Source organism: Calliphora vicina, chromosome 1 (assembly GCF_958450345.1).
Source record: "Calliphora vicina chromosome 1, idCalVici1.1, whole genome shotgun sequence".
NCBI classification, from domain to species: domain Eukaryota; kingdom Metazoa; phylum Arthropoda; class Insecta; order Diptera; family Calliphoridae; genus Calliphora; species Calliphora vicina.
This window is the reverse complement of record NC_088780.1, coordinates 51,132,040-51,156,316: the sequence shown is the minus strand read 5'-3', so window position 1 is coordinate 51,156,316 and position 24,277 is coordinate 51,132,040. Positions and strand designations below refer to the sequence as shown.

Genomic DNA, 24,277 nt, shown 5'->3' with positions numbered 1-24,277 from the left:
TGCCAATCCCTAATAACCGTATCTTATAACGGTTCCTTCGTTTTATGCCCAGAGTGCGTACTTGCGATCTTCATATATATTTCGTAAAAGGTCAAAGTGTTTCAAAAAAAGTGTCCATTGTATTTTCACTCACTGTATAATTTGATGGACCTCGAATTACGATTTATCTTAGAGTGGTTTAAGCGACGTGTTGATTTCAGAAAATCGAAATACACATGTCCCAAAAACTTAATGGTATAAAAAGTCCTTAAACATTCAATCAGTTTAAGTAAAAATGTTTGAAAATATTTATTAATTTCACTTACAGTTTTCTAATATTCCTTTCATTTCAAATAAAACAATAATTCTTTTTAAGTATTTTTATTATATTTTAAGCCTTTTGGTTTCCTTTATTTCACTTTCTCAGTTGAAATCCAATAAATTGTTTGCTTTTGCATAATACACGTACCATTAAAAATGTGATGGGGTTTTACAATTAGTTATTTTTTACGTTTTTTTTCGGTATTCTTTTTTTATTTTTTAATTATTATTTTATTTTTTTATTAAGAGAATGAAGCACATACAGTTAGAGTACAATATTTTTTATGTATTTTATTATTTAATATGTATCTTATCATTTCAAGTCAATCTCATCATACGTTTAAGTTTTAAGCCTACAAAACTTGTTATTATTATAATTGTTTTTCATTGATTTATGTTTTAACGTTTTGCCAACATTATTCTTCCTTTTAAAATTGATCAAATCAAACAGAGCACACTTCCTTATGAGAGTAGGTGTGTGTGGGTGTGGTGTGGTGTAAAAAGATATAGAATCTTATATATCTAGATTCTAGAATCTAGAATGTGGTATGTTGTTGTTTCGGTTGATGTTAATGCAGGGCGTTGGAAAGTAAGTTATATTTATATGTTGTCTGTATGGTGGTGTTTTGGTATGATGTGTGGAGGCAAATTAAAAGTATTTGTGATATTTTATGTTTGACATAAATTAGTAGATTGATAGTAACCAAAATTATTGGAAGGATTTATGTTTTTATTTGTATTTATTAATATTTTTTTTTTTTGTTTTTTCGATTTCTTTAAATCAACCACAGGGAAAATGCACACATTTAATTTTATTTCCTTGCGTAAATGGGAAATTTTCTTTAAGAAACATTTAGTTTTTAGATCAAATCTCAATTAAAACTACAGATAATAATAATAATATTAGAAAAAAAACTTATAAATACATAATAAAACGAATTTAACAAATCATTTAATTGATTTTTGAAATCAATTTATTGTAAAAAAGAAATAAACAATTTAATGATGCCGATAGTAAATATTATGATGGGAACTCGGGCAGAGCAAATGGTCGATTTTTGTCATGATAAGTGTCTAAGGTATAATCTCCAATTATTAATAGTATTGCTTTGTTGGTGCAACTTTGTCTTGGCAAACAAATGACAAACGCATTCATTGTTATGATAAATATTTGTCAAGTATAGACAGGGAGTAAAGTTGTTGAATAAACACGACCGAAAAGTCTTCATGTCATTTATTTATTATAAAACTCTTAAAATATTCACCCTTATCGTGGTTGGCGTAAATGTCATACGCCTACGACAGTTTCGTACTAGATTAAAGAAACAGTTTTCATTTTATCTTTAATCTAGTACGAAACAGTCGTAGGCGTAAGACGTTTAAGCCAACCACGATAAGGGTGATTATAAAGTTTTTAATCTAAAGAATATCGTAATTGACAGGTGACATGAATAGTTTTGGATTTAAAATAGTAGTAACATTTTCTAAAGTCTATTACAAAATCCATGAGAACTATTAAGTGACTTTGTCAATCCAATTATTAGCAATGAATTCAAACTTCTCCCATAATGACAAACTTGAAAATTACAGATCGAATATCTAAGATAAATAATCATTCAAATTGGTACATTTCAAAATCTGAATAAAAAATATCTGTCAATTGTTACAGTTAGAACAAGAGAGCCAAATGCTATGACAAGAGTAGTATTTCAAATGAGTAATAATGATGATTTATGAAATGATGGTTATGGCGACAATGGTGACAATTAGGAGGATGTCATAATTATAACATGTTAAGGGGAGCATTACAATTATTCGAATGCAATATTGGCATAACGTCCTTGTTGTTTAAGAATGTAGTTGATGGAGATGCTGTTGTTGTAGATGATGTTAATGGTAATGATGATGAAGATTTCCTGCGAAATGATTTACGATGTCTGTGTAAATTTTGATACAAATAATTATAGTAAATTAGGAAAAAATCCATAAAAAATTGTATTAAAATGCTTTCCAAATTTGTAAATTTTTCACGTTTAACCATGATGTTGTTGATGTTGGATGAGAATGACGACAATAATGTTGTTGTTGTAGCTGATGATGTTGATGAAAATGGTAATAATGTCTTGGTGTTGGGACAAGGCTTAAGGAATGATAACGACGACGACGACAATGACGATAAAAAATGTTGATTGTTGTTGTTAATGTTAGTGTTAAATGTTAGAGGAGGAATAGAAGATGAGAGTGATAAAGATGTCTTTTCTATGCTTCTAAATGGATGTTCATGTATGGTATTTAATGGTGTGCTGAAGGAGTTGTTTTTATTATTCTTTGGTTTTACATCAATAGTTTTTTGTGAGTTTTCTTCATGTTGCTGTTGTTGTTTTTGTGGTTGTTGTTGTATTAGAGTATCATGTTCATGAATATTATTATTATTGTTATTATTATTATAATTTCTAATTGTGATAATAATTTTTAGTATATTACTATTATTACTTTTATATTTATGCTTAATAAATGAATTTTTATGTGCCAACAATTTCTTTGATTGCTGTTCTTCTGGCAACTGTTGCTGCTGTTGCTCTTCTTCTTCTTCTTGTTGGCATTCAATTTGTTGTATTTGCATTTTCTTCTGGCTGCTCCCTAGTTATTTCTTCTTTTGGGCCTTCTCAGCGGCTTTTGTGACTTTACCCGAAGTCGTCTCTTTAAAGTTTACCGACTTGATGACACCCACAGCAACAGTTTGTCTCATATCACGTACGGCAAAACGTCCCAGTGGTGGAAATTCTTGGAAACTTTCAACACACAACGGTTTTGTGGGCACCAGCATAATAATGGCGGCATCACCCGATTTAATAGCTTTGGGATCAGTTTCCGTAGTCTTGCCGGTACGACGATCACATTTTTCCTTGATTTCGGCAAATTTGCATGCAATATGAGCAGTGTGGCAATCCAATACAGGCGTATAGCCATTAGCAATTTGTCCAGGATGATTAAGGACAATTACCTATAAGAATATTTTAGTTAATGCATAATACGGTTTATAGTATAAATTTAATTAAGATATTTTGTAATGGATTTGAATTATAGAAAAATTAAATGAATCAATATGAAATTAATTCTTTAGAGAATGAATTCTTAAAGGAATGAATTCAATACGATTGATGTACTGAGGAATTAAGCCTATGAATTAATTCGTAATGAATATTAAATAATTGAATGGTTATGTGATAAAATTTGATTTTTAAAATTGAATTAAGAATTAATTCTATCTATGTTATGAAATACTTAGTTTAATACAACTGAAAACAATAGATTAATTGTTTTATATTCGTTTTATTGTTTTATTAACAATTGAAAATTTATTATCTTGAACATGATCATGACACTACAATATAAAGTACACTCAGTAGAAAATAAATTCTCAATTATATAATTCTTGTAACGTCCAACAAAAGAAAATATAAAAAAATATGAAAAAAATCAAAATAAAAGTTTGACGTTATAGGGCTAAATATTGAAAACTCTCCCTAGTGATTCTACCATAGAGAATAGACATAAAACGGAAACTCTCCTGTCAAAGACCTAACATAGTTATCAAAAACCTAAGTGGTGAGAATGTATTAGTAGAAACAAGTAAGAGTGCTATATTCGGCTATGCCGAATCTTATATACCCTTCACCTTTGTTGTGGATGCATTATTATTTTTTATAATTAGTATATAGGTATGTATGTACATTGCCCACTTTCAGCGTACAGCATCCTAAATTTATCAAGAACACAAAAAACAACAACAACGCCAAACGAAACAAAACACCAAAAGAAAAAACAAAATACGCAAGCCAATGAAACCAACACACGTCCAAACATACGTTTAATTGTTTAAAAAACAACAACGCCAAAAGAAACAAAACACACATACTATCTGTTGCTTTTTTGTCCAAACATACGATTTGTTGCTTTTTTGTCAAAAAAACCAACACACAACCAAACAAACGTTTAGTTGTATAAAAAACAACAACAACGCCAAAAGAAACAAAACACAAAAAATAAACAAAATTCGCAAAGCATGCACAACCAAGCATACGTTTTGTTGCTTTTTTGTAAAAAAAACCAACACACAACCAAACAAACGTTTAGTTGTATAAAAAACAACAACAATGCCAAAAGAAACAAAACACAAAAAAAAAACAAAATACACAAAACTTGCACATCCAAACTACGTTTTGTTGTTTTTTTGTCAAAGCATGCAATACATTGTGTTTTTTGATGAAATTTTCAGAGGTTGTCTCGGATTTTTGCTCATATCTCCGTTATTTATGGACGGATTTTGCTGATTTTAAATAGCAAAATTCTCGAAAGTATGTCTGACAGAATTGTTGAAGATTTGGATCCCGGAGATATCTGGGGCCTTCAGAAAATTGATTTCAACAGACAGACAGACAGACAGACAGACAGACAGACAGACAGACAGACAGACAGACGGACATGGCTTAATCGACTCCGCTATCTATAAGGATCCAGAATATATATACTTTATAGGGTCGGAAATGAAAAATGTAGAAATTACAAACGGAATGACAAACTTATATATACCCTTCTCACGAAGCTGAAGGGTATAAAAACTATGTGAAAACAAAAACAACACTCGTATGTGTGATTATTTTGAGTAATTTTTTTTTTGTTTGAGTTTGAGTAGTTTCCGCTCTATGTTCTCTATGGATTGTACCTTCTACAATTATTGTATCATGGACATGATTACGTTTTATTTATAAGCTACAATTACGTTTCTAGCTGGACAAAATTATAAAAAAATTTGTGGCTTATTGTATTAAAGTGAAATACAGTATGTAATTGGCAATACAATGGAAACTTTTGCAAATATTTTAATTAAAATATTAATTCTGAGAATTGAAAACAAATTAAGGTTATTCATTTCAAAAAAATGGAAAATTACACTCTGATTTTTACACTTTTACACAACAAAAACATGAACAAAATTCCACCAAAAACAAGTAAGGAAACTATATTCGGCTGTGCCGAATCTTATATACCCTTCACCAAATTATACTTCAAAATACAAATTTTAAATATTTTTAGGTAAACAAAATTTATATTTTTTTCCTAAGTATTTTTTTTTATTTTAAAAAAAAAAAATTTTTTCGAATTGTTTTAAAATTTTTTTTTTTTAAATTTTAAAAAAATTTTTTTGGTCTTTTAATTTTTTTTTTGGTTGAAAAAAACGGATTAAAAAATATTTTTTACGATTTTTGACCCATTGTTGGTCCAACTTAGGTCTTTGCAAAGGTCTTTGAAATATCTATCATTAGATATCCATATTGTCTATATTAACGACTTAGTAATCCAGATATAGATCAAAAATCGAGGTTGTCCTGCTTTTTTCCTCATATCTCAGCCATTTGTGGACCAATTTTGCTTGATTTTAAATAGGACACTTCTCGAAAGCATGTCTGACAGAATTATTGAAGATTTGGATCCCGAAGATATCTGGGGTCTTCAGAAAATTGATTTCAACAGACAGACGGACATGGGTTAATCGACTCCGCTATCTATAAGGATCCAGAATATATATACTTTATAGGATCGAAAAATTATATTGTGGAAATTACAGCGTGGGTACATTGAATCAATTAAATACTCAATAGTCTCCTTTGAAACATTTTGCCATTCCCTTATAACCGTATCTGATAAAGCTTCCTTCGAGGTATGTATTTGAGTCTGTATTTTGCGTTCTACAATTTCCCATAGGTTTTCTATGGTATTCAGTTTTCAAAATCAAATTTGATCTCTTAATCATTCCGTTAATGAATTCATAGGCAGTTTAAGTTCTATGGGAAATTATATACGGGCAGTGTGTTTTTTTTAAAGGGAGGTTTTTCGAGGGGCGCTAACAGTTCGCTAACTAGTTTCCCATTTTCCTGTGGAGTAATTTTTTGCTTTAAATCGGACCAAAAGTGGCTGAGATCAAAATTTGTTTCCATTATAGTATACTTTGGTGAATGGTATATAAGATTTGTCAATGCCTTATATTTCTGGGCATACTAATATTTATATATTAAAATTTCAGTATAAATTCCAATACATACCTGAGCGGTAAAATCAGCAGCACCCTTAGGTGGACAATTCTTGGTATCACCGGCAACATATCCACGACGCAATTCCTTAACCGAAACGTTTTTAACGTTAAAGCCAACATTATCACCGGGCAAAGCTTCCGACAATGCCTCGTGATGCATTTCAACAGACTTGACTTCAGTTACCAAGTTGACAGGAGCAAAGTTTACCACCATACCTAAGGGAAAATAAATAAAAATTAAGTGAAACAGAAAAGCAAAACAAAATGAAATTAAAGTACTATAAATACAAGCCCCACTAAATGACTCACAGGTTCAACAATAGATACATACTAAAATGCTTATACAACTATATATAAAACTCCAATATCTCCTACCACCCACTCATAATATAATTAATCGGTTTTTCTGTTTGTTTCCCATTATAACTAACGTACAACTAGTATATGTAATATATTCTAATCATTAACCCTATAACCTAACGACCCACATTAGTTGTTTGTGATATTAAACCCAAACCGCCCCACAGTACCAAAGTGAGTACTTTGGAACGGAATATGTCAATATTGTATTAATATATGTTTTATACTCTTAAACACACTTACCTGGTTTCAAGATACCAGTTTCGACACGACCAACGGGTACAGTACCAATACCGCCAATTTTATAGACATCCTGCAATGGCAAACGCAATGGCTTGTCGGTGGGACGTGATGGTGGCATAATGGCATCCAAAGCATCAATTAAAGTCTTGCCTTCAACTTTAGCATCCTTACGTTCAACAGTCCATCCCTTGAACCAGGGCATTTTGTCGGATGATTCCAACATATTATCACCGTGCCAGCCGGAAATGGGCACAAATGCAACACCGGCGGGATTGTAGCCAATTTTCTTGATGTACGATGACACCTCCTTCTTAATTTCCTCATAGCGAGCATCACTGTAGGGTGGTTCGGTGGAATCCATCTTATTAACACCGACAATCAATTGTTTCACACCCAAGGTAAACGCCAAAAGGGCATGCTCACGTGTCTGACCGTTCTTTGAGATGCCGGCTTCAAATTCACCGGTACCGGCGGCCACAATCAATACAGCACAATCCGCCTGCGAGGTGCCGGTAATCATGTTCTTAATGAAATCACGATGTCCGGGAGCATCAATAATAGTTACATAGTATTTAGCAGTTTCGAATTTCCACAGCGCAATATCAATGGTAATACCACGTTCACGTTCGGCCTTGAGCTTGTCCAAGACCCAGGCGTACTTAAAGGAACCCTTGCCCATTTCTTGGGCTTCCTTTTCGAATTTCTCAATTGTACGCTTGTCGATGCCGCCACACTTGTAAATCAAATGACCGGTAGTGGTCGATTTACCCGAATCGACATGGCCAATGACTACAATATTAATATGAGTCTTTTCCTTGCCCATTTTTTCGGTTTCTCGCTTCGATTTAACACAAAATGATCAAATAAAGAATTAAAAGGCTTTCTTAAGCAATTTTTAAAGAGACTGGCTAAACAGAGATGAAAAGGAATAAAAAAAATTTTAAATCAATTTTTAATAATCCATTTATTTAAATTTTAATTATTAGTATGCACTTAAAGTAAATAACTGATTTAGTAATATGTCAGAACTCTCTGTACTGTGGTTCCAAATCAAAATCTAGGTGGACAAAATTATGAAAATCGGTATCTTTAGAATTTGGAAAAACTAAGTTTTTTCGGAAGCTGATAATCTGCTCTCCTCCAATACAAATTGGTTTTTTAATTGGACATTTCATTTTTTCGACAGAAGCGCCAGAAGTTCAACAAATTTTGAATCATATTTTCGTTAATTTTTTTTAATATTTTACGGCTTTACTAAATTAGATATATCTCAATTGTTTTACCATATAGAAATTCATACTTCAAAACATAGATAAACATTGATATATGCTTTTATTAAGTGTATATCTTATATTTATGGGCCTCTCCATTTTCATAGCTTGCCAAAAAAAAGACCGTCGAAGCCCGTCCAATGACTATATACATCATTTAATGAAACTTCTGGGGAATGTCTTTGTAAAAAAATTGTAGCCGCCAGCACCCGCCGAAATATTTTTTTTTTAATTTTTACGGAATGGAATATTTAGAAATATTTATTTATTATTGATTTTTATATATCTAGACCCTACTGTAACTTGAAATATAGTAATTACAGATCTTTTTAAAAATTTAGTTTCAGAAACACATGAATTTTTAATTTTTTATTAACGATTTTTATATGTATGTATATCTAGACCCTACTGTAACTTGAAAAAAAGTTTATATTGATCTTTTAAATTTTTTTTGGAATCGGAGATACCAATTCTATATAAAAAGAGCGCCAAATAATTTTTTCCACCTAGATTATGATTTGGAACCACAGTGCTAAGCCTTAATAATGTGTAAAAAATATGTTAGAAGTAGAAAGTGGAAGACATTTTAGTAACCACAACTAAGAAAATATGTTGTTTCTCTATTGCCAACTGCAGGGTTTAGCTTAATCTTGATATACTAAACCAAAGTATACCTACTAAACTATATATAAATATACTGTCCGCATATATTCTTAACGAACTACTGTAACTATGTGTATTAATATATAATAACTAGGGGGCGGATTTTCATGCATTTATAATTTTTAAAATATGCGCCTAAAATATGCTTCAAAAAAATCAAAATATGACCTAAAAACTTAAAATATATGCGCTAATATTTTAGTACATAAACATAAAGACCCCTTCACACTAGGCAATTTAGTTGCGCAAGTGTCTTGTGTTTGTAGATGCCAGAGGTAATGTCGGGTTAAGGAGCAGAAAATTTTACATGCTATTTTGTTGTTGGGCAAGAGACTTGCGCAACTAAATTGCCTAGTGTGAAAGGGATCAAAGTAATTAATTAACTATGATTCGCGTTAGTTAGGACTCTTTAAATTAAAACGATAAATATATTAATTAATCTTGGTATGAATGAATGTCAGTATATTGATCGTGATGTAAAGTAGCATCCAATCTTAATTTTGATCTCAGTTAAGCAAGTAGTAAATGTTTCCTTTATAGACAGTGATTGTCACTAATGTCTGATCACTTGGCTGACTCCAATTTATTTATTTATTTTGGGTAATTTTTTATGTGCTATTACATTATACATCCCATGTTATCTAGCGTAAAGACAATTGTCACTTAAGTGTCTCTAAGTAATCTATAGTGTAGTCACTTTAAATTGTGTACTGCATTTGTCTCTAAGTTATCCAATCCCCAGCTTACGATATGCTAGTCACGTAGGTAGTTATGTACCGGTTGTCACCCTAAATGATAGGAAAATCACTACTTCAGGACAGTATCCTAGAACTGGTGGGAAATGACTGTAAGGAGCGGTAACTGTGTATGTGGAGTTAAAAAATCTTTCGATAACGAAATCTCGTATTAATCGGAATTGCAATGAAAACAATTATGACTGTTTTCGATACAGTTAATGAATTTTTGATACTTAGAAAAAAATCTAAACTTTTTTGAAGCAAAATGTTTGAAATGATAATTGTCAACTGCTGATAGAGAAATGAAGAACTTAATGCCAGTTTCTCTATGTCGAAAGAAGTAAGTCTATAACATTCAATGCTATTTCTATAACAAAGTAGACAAACAACTTTTTGTCCAGACAATATATTACCCATTGTCGACAAAAAATTATATTTTTATTAAAAACTTGGATAATATGCATATAAATATGCATTTTGAAGTAAAATATAACAAAATATGCAATTTTACAGCAAAATGTGCGATTCGTATAGATAATTGGTCTACATTGTATTTGGACGTTCGAGAAAAAACATGCATTTGCATATAAATCCGCCCGCTAATAATAACATACTAGGTACAAGAAATGGAAAAACCTTATCGAATAAATCCAATATGGATATAAATACTTTTTAGAAACTTTCATATATCTAATTTAATCAGTACCACTTTTGTTTCATTATATTTATACCCTACATCACCATAGTGGGGAGAAATAATGCGTTTGTGCAGATGTTTTAAAAAATATTAGTCTAACACCCACATTAAAGTATACCGACCGACTTACAATCACTTTCTGAGTCGATTAAACGATGTCCGTCTGGCTGGCTGGTTGTCCACGTAAACCTTGTGCGGAAAATTTGGTACATATAATAAATTGAAATTGGCTGAAATCGGTTGATTATTTCACCTAGCCCCCATACAAATGTCCTCCCGAAATTGGACTTTATCGGTCATAAATGTTTAATTTATATACATACTTATGTATGTATCTACACAAATTTCGCTCCAAATAAGTTTTATATATACAAAATTCATGTCACCAAATTTTATGATCGGTCCATAATTAGTCATAACTCCCATATAAGACCCGCTTCCGAAAATCACTTTAAAGTGCATAAATCTCTTAATAATATTGGTATAAACATAAAATTCAACAAAAATAACTTTCATATAGACATAAATCACACGACAAAAAATTTAAAAAACTATTCGAAAATTTTTTTACAAAAAATTAAAAAACAACTATGGAAAAAAAAATTTGTTTACCTAAAAATATTTAAAATTTTTATTTTGAAGTATAATTTGGTGAACGGTATATAAGAATCGGCACAGGCAAATATAGCTCTCTTAAGCTGAGTTTCCGCATACACCGTAATCGGTGCCGATAACGAAAACTGAAACTGAAAAACGTTGGTGTTCGTCACTGTCTCGTTTCTTAATTGTTTATGTTTCAGTTGGGTGCGTTGCGGCATAAAACAGAAACGAAATTATTTTTTAATTTTTGATGTCGCACATTAAATAGAATTTCATTATTTTTGATTGTCTTTAAATTTTAAATAAAAAAATAATTAAAATAATTTCGTTCCTACAGCACTGAAAACAACCTACTTGAAGTTGTTTTCGTTCCGGCCCCAAATGACAGGTTTTTCGTTACTGATGATGGTGCCGTTTCGTTCCCAATTTTCGTTGCGTAATTCTGAAACGAACTTTTTTTCGGTGCAAATGTATGGAATTTCGTTTTCGGTGCCGATTACTGTGTATGCGGAAACGTAGATTTACTTGTTTTTGAATTGTTTCGTTTTTGGTTTTAAACATTTAGTTAGAAAAATAGTTTTGCTTTACAACGTACAACAATACAAAGTTGGTTTAAACTTAACAAATATAAATCTGTACGAAAAATGTTTTTACTTTCAATTCTCACTTTCTCCCTTGTTCTTTTATTCTTCTTCTTTTATTCTTCTTCTTTTATTCTTCTATTTACATGTTACCGGTTTTATCGATGCACTACTTAATGAGTGAAGTGCAAGTGACACAGAACTTTTGATACATAAAATCCTTTGCGACAGTCCCTCTTCTATTATTATTAGTGCATCTCGATACTTCTTCATAATAGATTTAGCTTCTTAATAAGCCAATTACTATTGTTGAAAGACCAAACACATCACCAGGCTTCCAACATTGGACAGTAATCAGAGGTCTCATAGTGCAGCTCGCAAAATCTGCACTGTATTGTCCCAACATTACCTGAAGTAAATTGATGGTATCTAAAATCACAATGTCTGGTAAATAATCCAGTAAGTATTCTCAAATCAGCCTTTTCGAGCGATAACACCTTTTAACGGCCCATTCGCGACCAGGTACCCAGAAATATTTGAATACTACACGCAGAAAAAAACAGTGGTACGACAGTTTCGTAACACAGTGGTAGTACGAAACTGTCGTAGGCGTAAGACGTTTTCGCCAATCACGACAAGGGTGAATAATGTTTCAGTGAAACATACTCAAATTTATAATTGCGATGAATATTAAAATGTTACAGCAACTAAAATATTGTTGAAATTAAATTAAAATAACAATTATTTGAGTACGATAACAATATATTGTTAGAAATAACACAGTGCAGTGCGAGTACTTTGAAAATTGGCCTGTTTGGAACTATCGGTGAAGTCCGATTTTGTATACGCAACTTCAAATCTCTGACCAGGAAGTTGTAAAAAATCAACTTCCACTAGCGTTTTTTTTCCTCCTTAATAAGCTCAAAAGTCTGTTCTAAGCGAAGGCGAACAAAATAAATCCAGTACACAAGGTAAAGGTGACAAAATGAGGGACGAGTACAAAATCAACGACCACGGAGATTACTTATTATAAAATGAAATAAAAACTACTATGGATATAGAACAAATAATGAAGAAATCATCAAATCTAAAAGAAGAATATTGTATATCTTCTAACTCTAGTGTTGATAATGTGGACTTTTTCCAGACTTTTCGATTACAGCAATGCCAAATTACAAATACTAACCCCGATTTCAATGAAGCAAAAACAATACCACGAAGAGATTTACGTATTCTGATGTACTCCTATCAATTCAAAAGGTTTTAGTGGGTTAAACGATTTAATTGGGAAAACAGCATTAAACAGCGAGTGCCCCACGACTTTTAAAACAATTAGCATAGTCTCACAGAACTTTAGAATAACAGATTGTAGTTGTAGCACTACATGAAAGGATCCTTCGACTTTAAGAATGCTACGATTGTGGATCAAAAAGTCCAATGTTTCTCTAATTTATGTATCCCTTCCAAAAAATAAGATCTAACAAGGTCAAAATAGGAATTTTTGGTGAGATGATTTCATGGTTGGAGTCAAATCTCTTTCCGCCGAGACATTTCTTCAGGTTTGTCAAAATGGCTGTCAAACACAAACTAAATAACGCAGCTTGTTGAAATTTTGAGAGCAGTCAACTGACAGATGCCTGCTGACAGGAGCAGTGTTGCCCTTTCGAGGACTTATTGACCCACCCTCGTATATTGTCATTGGAGAAAGTAAGTTGGCATCTTTTGACACTCCGAGACAAATTTTGTCATAATATACCCAATCTATTATTACGCTAAGCTTTTAAAAACTAAGGAAATTGTCTGTTCTTCATTAAAAATAAAGTTCGTAAATGTTATGTCGGTCCTTGAAAAGAGTTTTGGCACTATTGATCACATTTTGATATGTATGTTAACACAAATTCCATCTATGTTTTAAAGTAAAGAATTTGATCGTAAATCTAATGATTTGTGGATTTAACAATTAAAATTTACACAGGTCAACAGCAAAAAAAGGCTTCACTAACCACTATATAGATTTGATGCATCATGGTTACCTAAGTACAAAAATGGTAAAATTTTTAAATTCTATGGATAGATTTTTTTAAACATGTTTTTTTTCTAAAATTGTGAATTTTTTTTAGATGTTTCTCCACATAATTTATGATAACTCAAAAAGGATTAGTCCGATATTATTGAAGTAAACTTAGAAAAGTTCAAAAGTTGATTGAAATTTTACATGTGTTTTGTTATTGTAATAAAAATTTTAACAAAAACAAAACACATGTAAAATTTACATACAATTTTCTGAAAATAAGCGAATTCACTTAAATAATTGTGAATAAATTCGAAAATAATCCATAGATTTTTATGATCGTTATCTCATTTTGTTCCTATTACATGTGGCTTTGCGATACAGCAATAAATTTAAACAATTTCGGCCGTTTTCGATTTTTCATGATTTTTTTAAAACAAAAAAATTGGATATTTTTACATACAAAATATATTTTTTGCTTCAATTTGTTATTATAACTCCGAAACTGCTGATTAAAACGCAATATATATGTGAAAATTTGTACATAGCACATAGGACAATGTTTTCAGCATTCAATCAATCGGAAGAAGAACATTAACTACTCAATTTTATGTATAACAAACAATAAAGTTAAATTTTACAAAATGAGCGAATTCACTTAATTGTGAATAAATTCGAAAAGAATCAATCGATTTTTATTTTCGATATCTCATTTTATTGGTATTAATGCGGCTTTGCGACAAAGTATTAAACCTGAACAAGTTCTGCAGTTTTCAATTTTTCAAGAGTTTTTTAAACACAAAAATTAGCTATTTTCACGTAAAAAATATATTTTTTGCTTCAATTTCATATGATAACTCCGAAACTACTGAGCCGATTAAAACGCCATATTAAAGGTTATGTTATTTTAAGTTTACTTCAATAATATCGGACCGTTTTTGAGTTATCATAAATTATGTAGAGAAACATTTAAAAACATTCAAAATTTTAGAAAAATTTAAAAATTTTACCATTTTTGCACTACTGGAACCACAATACATCAAAATTGTGTATTGGTTTATAAAGCCTTCAAAATTTTTTTCGATTTTGTTGCCCTGTATTATTGATCATTGTGCAGAAGATCTTAAATGTTCTTCCTAAGAAGGAGTGGCAGTTTTAAAATATACATATTATAGAAATATCATTATATAAACTTTCTTTCGGATTTAGAAGAGAAATTCTCTTCTCATATAGAAATTTGCATGACCCCTTTAATTAGTATCCGGCTTTTAACACATACATAGAGAAACGATTTCGGTTTTTTCCGTATATGTAAGTATATATGTCGGAGTAATGCATTTAGGAGTAAGCGGTGAGAGAGAGTATGTTTTTTTTGTTGTACTTACATTTTGTATGCCGCTTGTTAAAGTAGCAATTAACCGTTATTTGCTGTTAACCCCAAAAAATTGTCACAGAAAGCACTATAATAAATTAAAAACGAAAAATTATTAACAATTTAACAAAAACCTATGAATGTTTATCACAATAATTAAAGAAATTGCAAGATTTTCTTTTAAAGTTTATTTAAATATCAGTATTATAACATAATTAGCCAATATTTATTTAATTCCATTTTAATTTCTATATTATATTTTAGGGCCGACTTTAATATTTAGACTTGTGGTATTTTTTTTTTTTAAATTATTTAGAACATAATTAGCAAATGTTAATTTAATTCCGTTTATATTTTTTAAATTTCTATATTTTATTTTAGCACCAGCTTTAATATTTATTTAAAATTTTCATTAATTGGTAAGTTTTTTGCAGTTTTATAAAACATTTTTACCGTTAATAGTTTAAGTGCACTGTCTGTTCTTTGTCTTTCTGCTAACGTCTGGATTGGAAATATGAAATTTTGTCTGTTCGTAGCGCACTCGTGATTTTTCTCTATACGAAAAATCAATAACTATGTGCCACACTTTAGAGTTAACTCCCATCGTCTTCATCATCATTACCATTGCATTTGTCTCCAAAATGTACACAGGCCAGCGAGCGAGCATACGAACAGAGCTGAATGGAACGGAACAGTCATGCAACAAACAAACAGAGCACCGTAAAAAACAAGGAAGAATATGAATATGAGCTAGAGGAAAAAAATAAATAAACACCATAATAAAAGAAGGGCTAATCTCACGCCGCGAAAGCCACCGACCGGTTTCTGTGTGCATTGGAAAGTTCGTTCGGTTTTGAATCGTTTTCAATTCGTTGGCCTTTCAGTTTTACATTCTTCATCATCGTATTTACAGTTAAAAAATCAATTCACATGACGATGCACGATTTTCGGTTTCGTCATAAAAACGATTAATATTTTACTCTCTTGTGTAAAATATTATTTGGGGTGCAGTTGCTCAGCTCCATGTAATGGCATGTCTGTTGTCGTCGTCTGCAACAATGCTCCATCGAAATCTGTTTGTGGTGCATAATGGAAATTTTGGGCAAAGGTACGACAACTACAACTACAAACACACACTAAATACCTAAACACAAAAAAATATCAGCAGCAGCAGTCAAATTTGCACTCCCTTGTTGCAACTTGCGCATTGTCAATGCAAGCATTTGTGCATGTGTTAAAACTTGCTGAGATTTATTTTTCACTTTATAACATGGTCGTCTTATTTCTATTCTTGACATAGTAACAAAATTTTGCTGCAAATAGTTGTACTGTGTGTTTTGTTCACCAAATTAAAAAAACAAAAATATATTCAGAATTCAGTAGTCACCGTATTCTGTTCCAATTTGCAGTTGTATGCAAATTGTAATCGTAACATGTGTTAATCATACGTCTAATATGGGCATATGTATACAACTTTTAGTCCATATGAAATTCATACAAATTATGAATGTTTCTTTTTTTTCATATGTCGTATTTTATTGACTTCTCACGAATTTTTAATTTTAAAACACTAAAGTATTCGGCATTTCCTTAAACTATTGAGGATTATTAACCTTATTGTGTTCATTAGGAGGGCTGTTATTTTTGCGGTTTTAAATCACTAAAAAATGTGGTCCTTCTTTAATTTTATTGAGTTCAAATTTATATTGTTTTGAACCAATGCCATATAACCCCTATATCAGAAAAATATTTTATTGTCAATAAATAAAAAATACCCACAAATACAAGATTCGACACAGCCGAATATAAAACACTCTTGTACTTGTTTTTATACTTCACCTTCGTGAGAAGGGTATATATAAGTTTGTCATTCCGTTTGTAATTTCTACATTTTTCATTTGCGACCCTATAAAGTATATATATTCTGGATCCTTATAGAAGCCATTAAGCCATTTCGGACATGCTTTCGAGAAGGTCCATAAATGGCTGAGATATAAGGAAAAAAACCAGGACAACCTCGATTTTTGACCTATTCTTGACCTATATGGATATCTAATGATAGATATTTCAAAAACCTTTGCAATGACGTATATAAGACCATAAAAGTTGGACCTACAATGGGTCAAAAACGGAGAAATATTTTTTAACCCGATTTTTTTGGTTTCACCAAAAGTTTAAAGAAAATTTAAAAAAAACAATTCTAAAAACTTAAAAAACCGCAAAAAAAATAAATTTGGTTTACCTAAACATATTTTCAATTTTTATTTTGAAGTATAATTTGGTGAAGGGTATATAAGATTCGGCAAAGCCGAATATAACCACAGCCTCAAAAGTCAGTAAACACCAGTGAATTTTTCGATTTTCTTAAGATCATGGAAATTATTATAGGCCGACTTAAATCTTTGTTTTTCAGAACCGAATCTATTATTCAACCCAATCTCCAACAAACCGAAACTTTAAAATTTTAATCGATGGATAGATTTTAGGATTTTTATTATCTTAAAAAAATCAAATAATTTTTGGTGTTTACTTACTTTTGAGGCTCACTGTAGCTCTCTTACTTGTTTTGTTTTAATTTCGACCCATATCAGAGAAAGATTTTATAACTTTGCGTAACTTTATCTTGAGTTGCCGTTTTAAAAACTTAAGTTCATATACATACATATGTTGATTTGGAAACATAGTTAATAGTTGAATCAATTCATAATAAAATTCGTTCAACATTTGAATGGTTCAATCAAATCCAAATAAAACTAGTAAGAAAGTATAGTCGGTCAAGCCCGACAATATGATACCCTACACCAATCTAATTATGGACCAATCAGATGGCATGACTTCTGTATATATGAAATCTATTTCTGTTGAATTTTATTTGAATACCAACATTTTTAAGAAATCTATACTCATTAAAATGATTTTCGGAAGTGGGCATTATATGGGAGCTATGACTAATTATGGACCGATCGTTATAAAATTTGGTAACATGACTTTCGTATATTTATAAATTCTTTGTATTGAATTTTATTGGAATACCAAAATTTTTAAGAGATTTATACTAATTAAAGTGATTTTCGGAAGTGGGCCTATATGGTAGGTATGACTAATTGTAGACTGATCATCACAAAATTTGGTGAGGCGAATTCGGCTTATATAAATAGAAGAGCTTGTACCAAATTTTGTCGAATTATCTTTGAAATTGCGACCTGTAGTTTGATTGCAAGGTTTACATGGACGGACGACTCAGAAAGTGATCCTGAGCAGATTGGTATACTTTAAGGTGAATGTTGGGACAATATTTTTGCACGTTACAAACATCAGCACTAATCCAAAATACCCTCCCCACCATGGTGGTGTAGGGTATAATGAAAGTATTTTATTTAAATTTTTTTCTTGTTATGTTTTTAATAATTTTTAAAATCTATTTGTAATAGATTTGATTTGAAGACAATTTTAATCATTCAATACAATTTTTAAAGCTATCTTGTAATGAATGTGAATTAAAATTAAATTAAAATAATTCTATAACAAATTAATTCTTAATGGTATGAATTTAATATGTTTGAAGTGCTAAGAAATAAAGCCTATTAATTATTTCATATTGAATTCATTAATGAAATTTAATTTGATATTGAAGATATTTTAAGAAACGGTAGTTAAATGACACAACTAAACTTTATATCAGTTGAAATCATTCTATGAAATACTGTTTACCACAGGTTATTACAGATATGAAACAAATGACAGTTGTCAAAAAAGTTTTCAATGGTTGTGATTTGCAGAACGATTGAAAAAAATACAATTTTCAATAGGCAACTAGTGTGAAATATATTTGTCCCTCTTTTCAAAACATACTTTTTCATATCTGTATAATTTGTGCTGTTTACAATTGATGATAGCATACAAGGTCCACTGCCGAAACTAGATCGATTTGAAATGTTTGTAATTACATAAAAAATCCTTGAAAAATCATACAAATTGTGGAATATCCCAATATTAATAACCAACGTATATGCCGTTAGATGAGACTAGGAAAGCCCTTTCAAAGTAAAGTTTTTTTTGCAAAGAAATTGAGAAAAACAAATACTTAAGGTAGGGTCACACACGGCAAATATTTGACGAAAAAGACGTAACCACTAAGTAAAATACATTTGAATTCTTTTATTTATTTCAAAAACTTATTTTATTTAGTATGATTCAAAACAAAAAAAAGTTTTATTTTATTTGATTCTGTTTGATCTTACAATCTTAAGTAGACTTAGGTCGAATTTTTGATTTAGTTTTAACAATGGTGTTATAATTTATAAATCGATTAAGAGGTTAGAGTAACGCAATTAAACGAAACTCAATAAAACGGAAATTTGTTCTTGATAAATTAAAGAGGTAAATTAATTAAGCGAAAACTTAAAAAATTAGCCTTGGTCAATTATGCACCGATCCTCACAAAATTTAATAGAAAGATATACATACATACGTTCATATAAAACTTGTTTAAGTTCAATTTCATCACGATATTATAAGACTATTATTAATGTTAAATTCCCGATTTTCGGCATACTTTACAATATGATTTCAGAGTACTTAGAAGTAATTTAAATGCAAATTTTTATCAGGATTGCCGCATAATCAAACGGCTGCTCAAACAGTATTCCGGGGGTACATTTGTATGGGTGCTATGGATGAAATCATAGACCGATATTGCCCCTTTTCAATTTGTGGAAAATTTCATTTCCTTTCGTTTTGGACGGACATATCTAGATCGTCTCAGAATCTTATGAAAACCCGGGCGTTTAGTAAAAACGCATTCTACGAAAAATTCTAAGAACATTTCCCCAAGAAACTATGGGTCTAAAATTTAAACCTAGCTCCCGCTGAGAGACTTCAAAATACACAGTTAAGAAATATTTAAAAACAAATCTTAAATCTTTATGTCTCTCGGCAGGAGCTTGGTTTTAATTTTAGAATACAAATTGTTCAATTCACAAGGTCTCGTATCATGTCATATTGTCATAATGTCCTAATATTTCACAACGGTTTTTATTGTTTTCAAGCAAAAAATTTCCTAAAATAATACTCTCTGTATGCTATGTTTATTGTGTTATCGTAACAAACCAGCAGAGATCTGCGCCGAATAGTAGCCGATATATTAGGACAATATAACATGTTAAGAGACCTTGTGAATTGACCAAATGTGTAAATTTAAATTTTATCAGGATAGCAAAAACATATTATTTTTTAAGCTCACGATTCTTTTTGATTGCCTCGGAATCAGTAGAGATACTTATTTGGTAATATTATATTATTTAAATTTTCTGAAAATTACACATAGGCTATTTTGGAGGCAAGACGACGACCTCAACCTAATACATACATATATATTTAGTTACGATTATAAAATACTTTTCATATTTATAATACACAAAAATTGCATTTAGTTCCTTCGAAGAAAATTGATAAACAACTTCAAAAGGACATATTTGTCTTTTGCTTTAGTGCAAACTTTTTCGAATATAGTTCGATCAAATGTTAACAATATTATGTGCTGGACTGTTTCTTAAAACTTTCGAAGTTTTCGAAATTGTTTCCCTAATTGTTGGTGAAAGAGTGATTTTTATCATATTAGGGCCTAATTTTATAGAATGCAACGATAAACTTTAAACAAATTTTGTAGGGAAAAAATTCAAGTTTGAAACATTTTTCCCAGTATTCTTCATACAAAATGTTTACGTTTCTGAACGCTTCGTTTTATAAAATGAGGCCCTTAGTTCCAAAGAAATAACACGCAATATTCATATAAATTCGTATACCATTTTTCATTGAAATTGAGAACATTAATATCAATATCATGTAATTGAGAAAATTCCAAATGAAATTGAGAATTTCCATTTTAAATTGAGAAAAATCCAATTGAAATTGAGAATATCCATTTTAAATTGAGAAAAATCCAATTGAAATTGGGAATTTCCATTTTAAATTGAGAAAATTCCAAATGAAATTGAGAATATCCATTTTAAATTGAGAAAAATCCAATTGAAATTGGGAATTTCCATTTTAAATTGAGATAATTCCAAATGAAATTGAGAACTTGAACTTGAATTTTCAAATGGAAATTCTCAATTTCAAATTGGAATTTTCTCAATTTCATATTGAAATTCTCAATTTCATTTGGAATTTTCTAAATTTGAAATGGAATTTCTCAATTTCATTTGGAATTTTCTCAATTTAAAATGGAAATTATCAATTTCAATTGGAATTTTCTCAATTTCAAATGGAAATTATCAATTTCAATGAAAAATGGTGTAGTTCGAATTTTATCTAAAATTTTTGAAAGTAGTCTAGTAAGTAGATGGCTTTCAGATTATACGGAAATTGCTTTCAAAATATTCGATGCATTTTTCATCTAAAATTTAGCACAAAATTTTAAAATAAACTTACAGTTTAATTGGAGGACTTGGACTACAACCAAACAAATTCGATCACCTTAATATACTGCAATTTATTTGATAACCAGTCAAGTAAGTGTTCTAAAAATGGTCTAATTGAATCGAAATATTTTGAAAACAAAACATTTATTGATCAAAAATCAGAATTTAAGAAGTGTTTTAAAACAAAATTAAATCCAAATATTTTGAGAACCATTTGAAAGCATTCCAATCATTAATTTTGGGGGAGTATTGATCGTATATCATAAATTAAGACGTGTTTTAAAATTGGTCCATCTCAAAAAAAAGAACCATTTGAAAACATTACAATCATTATTTTTGAAATCTTATTTGGAATCCAAATATTTTGAGAACCATTTGAAAACATTCAAATCATTAATTTTGAGGGACTGCACTCTGCTGATCGTAAATCAAAATTTAAGGCGAGTTTTAAATTTGGTCCAGCTCACAAAAAACGAACTAATTGAATCCAGATATTCTGAGAACCATTTGAAAATATTGTTAACATTATTTTTGAGGAAGTGTATTTGAAATCTTTTTTGTCTTCATACAAATGAAGGCACTCTAATAATAAATTTTCTAATAAATTAAGAAATACTCTCCTATACATATAATTTCACAACAGACATTTGTTTTTATTTAAAATTGTTATAAAATAATAAGTTGTTTTTGTTATTTAGAATATTTAAACATAGAAAAAGATCGAAAATCGATTAACTTAAAAAATTAGCAATGCTTATACATATTGACAAATTTATAGTTTTTAGGAAAAATATGGTTAATATTTATAAGAAAAAAAAATAAGAGAAAGAAATTGTATTAATTAGCTGACAAGTTTTGTATGTATACCTAAATCTTACAAATCTGGTAAAGGGTTTCTAGAAAGTGATTTCACAAATTTTATTTCTATACATATGTCTAATTTTCTATTAATTCATGATGAATAATTTGTTTGTTATTTAAAATAATTTTTTCTAAAAAAAAACTAAGAATTTATGTATAAATTGCACTTCCGGTTAGATAAGTAGATACATACACAAACACATGCATATCTGCATATATAGACTAAGACCACATGTGTCGCCATATTGCAAAATTACGAAATAGTCAAGAACTTTATACACTTTTTTCCACAATTTTTTTTTTTTTTTTGAAAAAATCACAGCAAAATATTAATTTAAAAATTTCATTTGAATTTTTTTTTTTTCAATTCAATTACACCGGCCGGTATTATACATATTTGCACATCTCGTATATATGCACATGCATATACATATTTATATATAGTATATTACATATACATATATATATAAAGGTACAAAATACCTATGCACTTGATTAAATTATAAGAATATGTATGTATCTTGAAAACTGTATTAGATTTGAAGAAATTTTTGAAAATAATTACAGAAAACACTTACCACTTTATTGAATAAAATTATTTGAATTTAAATTTAAATGGATGCTTGCAATTTCTTTGAAATTTTTTCGATTTTATTACAGACACAAAATTTTCCTGCCACTTACCTCGAGCACAAAAGACGGAAAGGCCGATTTTCACAATGCCCAAGATGCACATGCGCTGGAAAAGCGCATCATACCCATCAAATATTCGCACAGATATGTATATTATACTAATGTATAGGTACAGATGTAACGAATGAGTGCACTAGTTTGATGGGCATCGAAAGCTTTAGCCCTTTCACTATTAGTGTAAGCGGGAAATTTATAATGTCACAAATAGACAATATGTGAATCATTTTAGCCATTATACCTACCTACATATACATACCAACATCATGCAATTGTCAATGATGACTGCAAATAGTAAATCGACAAAGTTTTTCAAATAATGTACCACATGTAATTGTAAGTGATTAGCGAAAAATAAAAGCTTCTTCACATCATCTCTATACAATCAGTATTCAAATGTAGTGTATATTTGCAGGGCTTCAAAAACTTTAAACCAAAACTACACCTTAAGCACTTTAAGAATGTGCATTTGTGTGTAATTTGCTCACCGCATCTTCCAAAATCATATGGAATCTTATATTGTCTATTCTTACAAGATTTTAAATGTATTGTAGTTAGTTGGGAAATGCAATCGAATACCATTTTTAGATATTATCTGAAAACTCATTTCAAAATTAGTTTTAAAATATTTATATAGACCCCTTTCACACTAGGCAATTTAGTTGCGCAAGTCGCTTGTGTTTGTTGATGACAGAGGTAATGTCGGGTTAAGGAGAAGAAAAATTTACATGCTGTTTTGTTGTTGGGCAAGAGACTTGCGCAACTAAATTGCCTAGTGTGAAAGGGGTCATACTGAGCAGGCGCGGATCCAGAGGGTGAAATAGGAATTTTTCCCCCAAAACCGTAAAGTTTTCAATTAAAACAAGTAAGAGAGCTATAATTGGCTGTGCCGAATCTTATATACCCTCACCAAATTATACTTCAAAATAAAAATTTTAAATATTTTTAGGTAAACAAAATTTATTTTTTTTTGCAGTTTTTTAAATTTTTGGAAAAAAATTTTCGAATTGTTTTTTTTAATTTTTAAAATTTGAAAATTTTTTTTTTAAATTTAAAATTTTTTTTTGGTTTTTTCAAAAAAAAACTTTTGGTGAAAAAAAAATGACTTAGTAATCCAGATATAGGTCAAAAATCGAGGTTGTCCAGGTTTTTTCCTCATATCTCAGCCATTTGTGGAACGATTTTGCTGATTTTTACCCGCCAGTGGTGACGCAAATTTTACTTTCATAAATGGTGACCCCGGTCTAATGCACTAATAGTTAAATTTTTTTAAATTTATGTTTTTTGACAATAAAACACAGATGTTTAATCAATTTAAGATATTTTCCTTCTTTTTTTTATTTTTTTTTCTGAATTGGAAATGTTTTGCTTATTA

The 24,277-nt window shown here is 30.0% G+C and overlaps 2 protein-coding genes across 6 annotated transcripts; both read right to left on the bottom strand.

Moving 5' to 3' along the window:
• Window positions 1-344: 344 nt before the first annotated feature.
• Window positions 345-22,961, bottom strand: eEF1alpha2 (eukaryotic translation elongation factor 1 alpha 2). 5 transcript variants are annotated; one of them, XM_065512731.1, is made up of 5 exons: window positions 22,897-22,961; window positions 14,943-15,017; window positions 6,998-7,905; window positions 6,405-6,610; window positions 345-3,304 (listed from the first exon to the last, which is right to left on the bottom strand). In XM_065512731.1, the coding sequence occupies exons 3-5, from the start codon at window positions 7,818-7,820 to the stop codon at window positions 2,945-2,947; spliced, it is 1,389 nt and encodes a 462-aa protein (XP_065368803.1). In that variant the 5' UTR covers window positions 7,821-7,905; window positions 14,943-15,017; window positions 22,897-22,961; the 3' UTR covers window positions 345-2,944. The 5 variants fall into 5 exon arrangements, with proteins under 5 accessions (XP_065368803.1, XP_065368809.1, XP_065368799.1 ...); XM_065512737.1 differs by lacking the exon at window positions 22,897-22,961 and adding an exon at window positions 22,791-22,815; XM_065512727.1 differs by lacking the exon at window positions 22,897-22,961 and adding an exon at window positions 15,383-15,443.
• LOC135964125 (myb-like protein M) lies at window positions 2,084-2,923 on the bottom strand. Its single transcript, XM_065516207.1, has one exon. It carries the CDS (start codon window positions 2,921-2,923, stop codon window positions 2,084-2,086), a length of 840 nt encoding a protein of 279 aa, XP_065372279.1.
• Window positions 22,962-24,277: the final 1,316 nt, after the last annotated feature.